At 38.7% G+C, this 8,489-nt stretch overlaps 1 protein-coding gene across 1 annotated transcript; it reads left to right on the top strand.

The window, feature by feature from the left end:
• The first annotated feature begins 58 nt into the window (after positions 1-58).
• Positions 59-7,773, top strand: mrpl48 (mitochondrial ribosomal protein L48). The gene is made up of 8 exons (XM_049568600.1): positions 59-261; positions 1,714-1,772; positions 2,904-2,935; positions 3,069-3,148; positions 3,763-3,932; positions 5,628-5,730; positions 5,816-5,905; positions 7,560-7,773. Exons 1-8 carry the CDS (start codon positions 241-243, stop codon positions 7,635-7,637), a joined length of 633 nt encoding a protein of 210 aa, XP_049424557.1. The 5' UTR covers positions 59-240; the 3' UTR covers positions 7,638-7,773.
• The last annotated feature ends 716 nt before the right edge of the window (positions 7,774-8,489 follow it).

Below are 8,489 nucleotides of genomic sequence, written 5' to 3'. Positions count from 1 at the left end.
AAACCTCCCGGAACGTTTGTTCTGGCGCGTTCAATCCACGGACATAAAAACAGGACGGAGTAATTTTATGTAAGCACTTCCGGGGTTAGTAGCAGCAGCGGCAGTGGCAGTGGCAGTAACAGTAACCACATGTGTTTTGAATGAGTTTTATCGTAATTAAATGTACGCTGCGTCGCCGACTCAGACCGTAACAGCCAGCGCGTGCTTTCCGTTAAACAGAGGGACAACGAGAGGTGAACAATGAGCGCTGTCCTTCGGAAGGTAACGATATTTTGTGTTTTCTCCGCCAAATGGTTCAGTTCCTTCACAGAGGTCATAGCTACAGCACGGACTGTGTCCACTACACAGTGATTTGAATGTTAGCATAGCATTAGTCAGCGTTAAAGGCAGGTTTGGCCTTTAACGAACGTTGTGTACGTGTTGTCTGTGTATGTTTGCGAGCTTGTGTGCAGATTCAACTTGAACCAACGAGTACTTTTCTTTTCTTTTTGTTTTGTTTTTTAATGAATAAATGTTCCCCAAAATACAAAGTGATGTCTTGACATTACTCATTTGTCCTAACTACAGTCACAAACTTACAAAGACGGTGATAAAAGCATTAAATTTGGTACATGTACAGTTTAAGATAAGTAGAAGATGTCGATTGGCACATGACCATGGCGCCTAAATCCAATATAGCCGCCACCAGAAAATGGTTTCAGACAGATTTGCAATGAAACATATTTTTTACTCTAACTAGTCTGGAGACAGAATGGAAATATCTCATTTTTTCATTTTAATCTGGGTGGAAGTGTGTGTGTGTGTGTGTGTGTGTGTGTGTGTGTGTGTGTGTGTGTAAATTCAATTTTTTGGGATAGCGACTATATTGGTAATTCGCAAGTTAGAGATAATAAATAACAATATGATTTAAATAAATTATAAATCTGAGTATTTCACTGTGTTTCTATTGCTTAAAAATATGAAACAGGCATCACGTTTGCCAAAAGAAAAAAAAACACCTTTATGTTAGGTAGCCGCCATCTTGGAAATGTGCAACGTAGGGGTCCAGATGCATCCAATCTACTGATGGTCAAATACCATAAAATAAACACCAAGCCTGCATTTTTAGCTCATCTGGTTCAGAAGTTATGCACACACACTCAGCTTATACACACACAATCCAACATGGCCGCCATGCTAAAAATGTTTCGCCTCTAACATCTGAACCAGATAAGCTACCATTTCAAGCTTGGTGTCTGTTTAATGGTTTTTGACCTTTAGAAATACATTGCTTATAGTTATGATTAGATGCATCCGGACCTCTAATTAGCATATTTCCAAGATAGCGGGTACCTAAAATAGGTTTCAGCAGCATTGACAATGCAGAGGGAGAGCTGGAAGGTTTCTGCATCTCCAAATAGACCGCCAAACTGGGAGGGTGTGTTATGTAAATGACCGAAAGAGCGAGGTGTGACTTGTGTGTATGAATCAGTGCAGCTGGAGTTGAATGCCTGAACCAGCTCGCAGGCGTCGCTCCATGAATGATAGGCGCACTTTTCCACTTTCTTTCAACTAACTCCAAAAATCCCAGAGTGCAATATCGCAGTCTCTCACAATGTGTTTATTGTGCAAGTTGCCATGACGGCCAGAAAGTGATATATATTTGGCAGTTCTACAATACTGAGAAACTTACATAAAAAAATATACAAACTGATGTTACTCTGTGTTGTCCAGTTGCAGGTGTCCGTCACACAACAGGCATTTGTGTTAAATCAAGCGCTAACATTATGCCGGTAAGTCTTTGCATTTCTTATTTAGTCCTGATTCCTCTTGTTGGCCTAACTGAAGGCTGTATTGTCAGGATGTGATCATTGTATTCTTTCATAGTAACAACTATAAAACCCCATCCCCACATGTACATTTTCATCTAAAGCCTTAAGGTTTTAGCGTGACCAGTGTATTATTTTCACCCTTCTGAACATTGTTTTCTGCCTGTTATGATGACATTTGATGCAACGAAGCAACTGCTGAGGCTCAGGAAGATGGCAGCATCGCTCCAGCAAAGTTTGATAGGGCAAGACGAGAGCGGTCAGATGATCTGACAGGTTGTCAACACACCAAGAGTTTAGTTAGACGATTGAAACCACTTTATTTGGCAGTGAAAAAATAGGAGCTAGTGATGGCCAAATGAAGCCTCATGAACCACTGTCTTTATTTTCTTACCCCACCAGATGGCGCTCTTGGTGCAAAGATAAAGGCTGAAGGACTGGCAATGAATTGTGCTTTCAAACCTTTGTTGAACACACAGCGCCATCTAGTGGCTTCAGAAAATAAAGACAGTGGTTCATGAGGCGTCATTTGGCCATCACTAATGGGAGCACCTGAAATGTTATATATAACCCTCTGCACACATCTCTGGTCAAAGTGATTTTATTTTTAATGTTCACTGTCATTTTTGGGGCACGTCCCACTGGTAGGAGGCCCCGGGGCAGACCCAGAACATGCTGGAGGCATTATATATCTCATCCAGCCTGGGGACACCTTGGGGTCCCCCAGGAGGAGCTGGAAAGCGTTGATAGGGAGAGGGACGTCTGGGGTGCTTTGCTTGGCCTGTTGCCCCCGTGACCCAGCCCCGTAGAAGCAGATGAAAATGGATGGAAGTGTCATTTTTATCTTCCTAATGAGTTTAATTATTCTGTAGGTTTGTTTAAAACCTGCCTGATTGTCTGACTTCAGTTTTCTTGCCCCGTCAAACATCTTTTTAGCGATTTTTTTTCCACCAAAACCGGAGCTATCCAAAGTTGTACAACTGCAAAAATGTTGTATATTTATGAATTTAAATATTTATTTCCAAAATGGTCATAAGTGACTTTTTTGGTAGTAATCCTCTGTTTCTAATACTGTTTTTGAATGATACTTTAAAGGGCCACGACATCCATCCAGCATCCAAATTGGGGTAAGTTTTAAAAAGACTGCTGTGAGTAAAACACTTGTCCTTTGCATGTAAAATGCTGTATTTGTGTTTTACTGCCATCAGAGAAACTCTTGCAATGTGTCTTTAAATAGACAAATTTTCCTGTCATCCTCAGCCTCTGTACATGAAAGACAATACAAATCCATGCCAACCCACGGGATTGGGAGGTGGAGACATCTTTTGCTTAAAGAACCGGTAAGACTATTAAAGCAGTATTACAGTTTGTAGTCGGGTAAAACAGAATAGTTTTAAAGAATCCATCCACCAAAAATTCAGACTTGTCATGTAAGGCTGTGACGAGAACTTAATTTTGAGGATTACGTGTGTGGAGCCAACAACCAAGCTTCAATTCAATGTATCGGGAGTGGGGGAAAAATCAATTTACTTAGTAACGTGACGTCATATCAGTTTAAAGAAGAAAAAAGATGAAGTACAAAAGCAGAAAATGGCAGACGAATAGCAACTCGAATTCGCCAGCCCAGCGCAAACTCCCAGCTGGATCAGCAAACTTTATGTTGCTGCCATTACACAGGTCAGACCAAGTCTGCTTTAAACTTGTCGCTGGGGTTTGCTCTGGCTGATCTCGAGTTGCTACAGCCACTGCTGAGTCCATATATGGAGCTTCTTTCCGCTCTCCTCATGGCAGATAGTCTCCTAACAGCAGGGAGTGGCGGAGGGACTGCGTGGTGTGCTAGTTAGCTAATTCTTGTCTCATTTGTGGTCTGATAAACAGAGAAAGAGAGCGGGGTTTTGATAATGTTAAATACATGACTGGCGAAATGACTCATGTTTTGTTGCCTTTTTTTTAGCAAAAGAAAAGGAAAGAAAAACACCTGAAGAAAGCGATCATAGCAGAGACCGGTACAGCATATGGCACGCTGAATGTGAAAATGTCGGGTCATGACATGACGACTGTGGAGCATTACGCCAAGTTCGCCCATAACCTCTGCAACCGGCTTGGCATTGAAGTGGCAGAAAGGTGAGGATATTAAAAAAAGACATAGCTGTAGAATGAAAGGTTCAACATTCATCTGTTTAAGGAATCTGTGTTGGTTCAGAGTAAAGAATAACGGGCCAATGATGCATGATCTACTCCAAGACTGCATACATCAGAGATGATCAAATATGAATATAGTATGGAGCTCAATGTTGAGTGCAATTTATTTAAGAGTAGTGATGGCCAAATGAGGCCTCATGAAACACTGTCTTTATTTTCTGAAGCTACCAGATGGCACTGTCTGTTCAACAAAGGTTTGAAAGCACACTTCATTGCAAGTCCTTCAGCCTTTATCTTTAAACCAAGAGCGCCATCTGGTGGGGTCAGAAAATAAGTGGTTTATAAGGCTTCATTTGGCCATCACTATCTAAGAGAACCTTTTTATTTCCAGCTGAACTGTATTGTATTTTCCCCCATGAAATTCTTCTCATAATTTGAAGATAATTATTTTTGTTAATTCAGATAAACAAGCTGATTTTTCTTCGAGAGATTATTATCTTGTTAATTTTAAAAGATGAAAATGGATGGAAGTGTCATTTTATCTTCCTAATTAGTTTAATTATTCTGTAGGTTTGTTTAAAACCTGCCTGATTGTCTGACTTCAGTTTTCTTGCCCTGTCAAACTTCATTTTAGCGATGTTGCTACATTTTTCCACCGAAACCAGAGCTATCCAAAGTTGTACACCTGCAAGAATGCTGTATAGTTACTTATTTATTTAAATATTTATTCCCAAAATGGTCAGATTTTTTCCCCATTAAAACCTGTCATTATTTTTGAGATAATAACGTTGTATATTCTGAAAAACAGTGCAGTTTCTTTCCATAAAAAACTTTTCTTATAATTCAGATATTATAATTTTCATTAGATTTTTTTTCAGATATTTTTTCATGAAATAATAATTAATAAAAATAAAATAACAAAACATTTTTTTAAAATTCTGAGATAATTATCTCATTAATTCTGAAAACAAGCTGATTTTTTTTGTCCATGAAAACCCTTCTTATAATTTAAAATGTTAATCTCATATTTGTTGAAACAAGTCATGTTTTTTTCCTCATGGAAATCTCCGCATAATTCTGAGATTACTATCTCGTTAATTTAGAAAAACAGATTTTGACCATGAAAACCTTCCTTATTATCCTTAGATAATAATCTCATTAATTTAGAAAAACAAGCAGATTTTTTGGCATGAAAACTTCTTACAATTTTAGGTAATAATCTTGTATATTCAGAAAAGTGTTCTCAAATTATTTTGAGATAATAATCTTGTTAATAAAAAAGTTTTTCCCCCCATCACACTCCTATTATAATTCTAAAATAATAATCTCACATATTCAGAAACATGAGTTAATTTTTTTCTCATGAAATTCTTCTCATAATTCTGAGGTGACAATCTCATTATTTTAGAAAACAAGAGCGGAATTTTTTTCCCCACAAGGAATTTTTCTCATAATTCGGGTTAATAATCTTGCCAGTACAGAAAAACATAGCAGTATATTTCCCTCCGGTGAATGCATTATGCTTCTGTATAGATGTATAAGATCCAGTAAAATACATCCATTTACAAATTAATGAAATAGAAACAAACCTTCAAATCCTTGATGTGCGTGCGTGTGATTGTTGCAGCAAAGTAGAAAAGATACTTTGACCACCTTTTGATTGTTTTTCACACGCAGCTACGCTTTGCCCACCAAGAGCACTGAGGTCATGCTGATGCAGGAGCAAAGCACCAAGATGTACATTGATGCCGTGCTGAAGACTCACGAGCGAGTCGTCCAGGTAAAACTCATCTGATTAACTCAGCCGCTGGAATCTCTGTACAAAGACCTGACCACTGAAGCGTGTCATTTGTCTGTCTGTCCAGTTGAGTTGTCTAGACGCCACGCTGTGTCCCATTTTCATGGATGTTCTTTTGAAGAATCAGCCGGAGGGAGTTCAGCTCTCTGTGAATGAGGTGAGTTGGCCCAAACACGTCATACTGAAGCATCATGCATCATGAAAGAGATTTGGAAAATCAAATGTATCTAAGTAGTTTTGAAAATCTCTGTCTGAATTTAGATTGTTGGTCCGTTAGTTAACAAAAAATGGCCAAATGTATGTGGACACCAAAACATTTTGTGTAGAAGGGAGACTGGATTTTGTCCCCCACCACTGCACTGTACAGGAGGAATGGTTACAGTGAAGACAACCTGTTTCAGCGTTCATAAGGGTCACCTGACTTCGATTTAAGGGCCTTCACCTCCAAGCTGACAGTCAGCTGTCAATCAGTGCCGGGCTGTCAGCGAGCGCCTGGAAACTCTGATCATAATTCTGAAGTAATAAACCCATACGTTCCCAAAAACACGTTTTTTTGTTTTTTTTATAATTTTGAGATAATAATCTTGTATATTCAGAAAAATATGGCAGGATTGTTTTCATTCAAACTTTGCTTATTAATCTTAATAATCTCAAAAATTAAAAAAAAATAGTCAATTTTTTTTTTCATATTTCTGAGATAATAATCTTGTTAATTCAGTAAAACAAGTAGATTTTTCCCCCCATGAAAACTCAAATCATAATTCTGAAATAATAATCCCATATATTTGAAAAAGAGTCGATTTTTTTCCCTCGTAATTCTGAGATTATTATCTTGTCAGTCTAAAATAATTAAATAAAATCTTTGTCAATTTAGAAAACAAGCCTATTTTTGTCCCATGAAAACTCCTACTGTGGGGCATCGGTGTCTTAGTGGTAGAGCAGGCGCCCCATGTACAAGGCTGTTGCCGCAGCGGCCCGGGTTCGACTCCAGCCTGTGGCCCTTTGCTGCATGTCTCTCCCTCTCTCTCTCTCTACCCCTTTCACACTTCACTATCCTATCAATTAAAGGCAAAAAATGCCCAAAAAATATCTTTACAAAAAAAAGAAACCTCCTACTGTAATTCTGAAATAATCTCATATATTCAGAAAAACAAGTCAATTATTTCATCATAATTCTTAAATTATCTCAGAATTGAGGCAAAAAAAATTAACGAGAAAAAAATGACTTGTTTTTTTAATACATGGGATTATTTCATCTCATTATTTTAAAAAAAAACAAGCAGATGTTTTTTCCATGAAAACTCTTCTCATAATTCTGAGAATAATCTCATTCACTTAGAAAAACAAGCAGATTTTTTTTTACCCATGACAACTTGTCAGAATCTTGAGCTAATAGTTTTGTATTTTCAGTAAAATAGGGCAGAATTTTTCATGCAAACCTTTCTTATAATTCTGAGATAATAATCCTGTTAGGTGCAGAACGTACATGCCAGTTGGCAGTGGGTTGTGGTCTTTGCAGTGTGCTCAAGCGCAACTTTTTGGCTGAGATACAGGTGACGTGAGGTGATGCAACAGTTGGCCTTTGTCGCCACTAGCTCTTTGAAGTCAGTTTGGTGTGTCTGGGCCTTAAAACAGACTTGAAAAATTGTGAACCTGTCATTAAATTGGAGCCATGAGGCCAATCCCAAACCACGGAAAGACCAAATATACACAGTCAGGTGTGTCCATATACTTTTGGCCATATAGTGTATATGAATAAGAACCCACGTCTAAAGATCTCCCCACCTCTCCCATCCCTGTTTCCCTCTCAGCACTCAGAGACTGATTACCAAGCTCGCTTCAAGAGTCGCCCAGCGCTGGAGGGGCTCATGGAGAAGATAAACCAATAGGAACTGTCTTCAAAATTGTATGTGACACATTACATCGTGTCTATCTGTCCGATTTTGTTTATTTATTCCCTGGCTTTCCCCGAACTGAATGCTGTTTAAAGAAAATGCAAAATAAAACCCGGCCTATTTTTTTCCAAATTGAGACGTTGTCATATTTAATGCTCGAGTTTTGTTTCATAAGAGTAAAAGTTGGGCACAAAAATTAAAAATATAAAGTGACTGTTCATCACAAAAATGAAACATAGACATGATTCCTCTTACTCACACCAAAACAGTCTAGACTGATAAACATATCAGTCTAGATTTTTTGGTGTGAGTTGCCGAGTGTTTAAGTATCGCCTGGAGAGATGTCTACCTTCTCTCAAATATGGCACTCAGCTTGTGGTGCTCAAAGTGCCAAGAAAATACATTTGAAAAACTCAACAGCAATGTCTCTTTCCAGAAATCATGACCTGGTTACTCAAGATAATCCACAGACCTTGTTGTGAGCAGTTTCGTGTAGGAATTGTTTTCTTTCTACCAAACTACACCTAGTGATGGTCAATGAGGCCTCATGAAACACCGTCTTTATTTTCTGAAGCCACCAGATGGCGCTGTCTGGTTGACAAACGTTTGAAAGCACGCTTCACTGCCAGTCCATCAGCCTTTATCTTTAAACCAAGAGCGCCATGTGATGGGGTCAGAAAATAAAAGTGGTTCATGAGGCTTCATTTGGCCATCACTAACTACACCCACCAACTGCAACACTGTGCAACAGGAAGCGTGTATCTACTTATGGTGCTCGTGACAGCACAAGATGTAAATATTAGTGGCGCTCTCCTTGGCTGAGCTGTAACTTTGCCTAGCTCAGTG

Source organism: Epinephelus fuscoguttatus, linkage group LG23 (assembly GCF_011397635.1).
Source record: "Epinephelus fuscoguttatus linkage group LG23, E.fuscoguttatus.final_Chr_v1".
Classification (NCBI taxonomy): Eukaryota; Metazoa; Chordata; class Actinopteri; order Perciformes; family Serranidae; genus Epinephelus; species Epinephelus fuscoguttatus.
The sequence above is the reverse complement of the archived record's forward strand: the minus strand, read 5'-3'. Positions and strand labels throughout refer to the sequence as shown.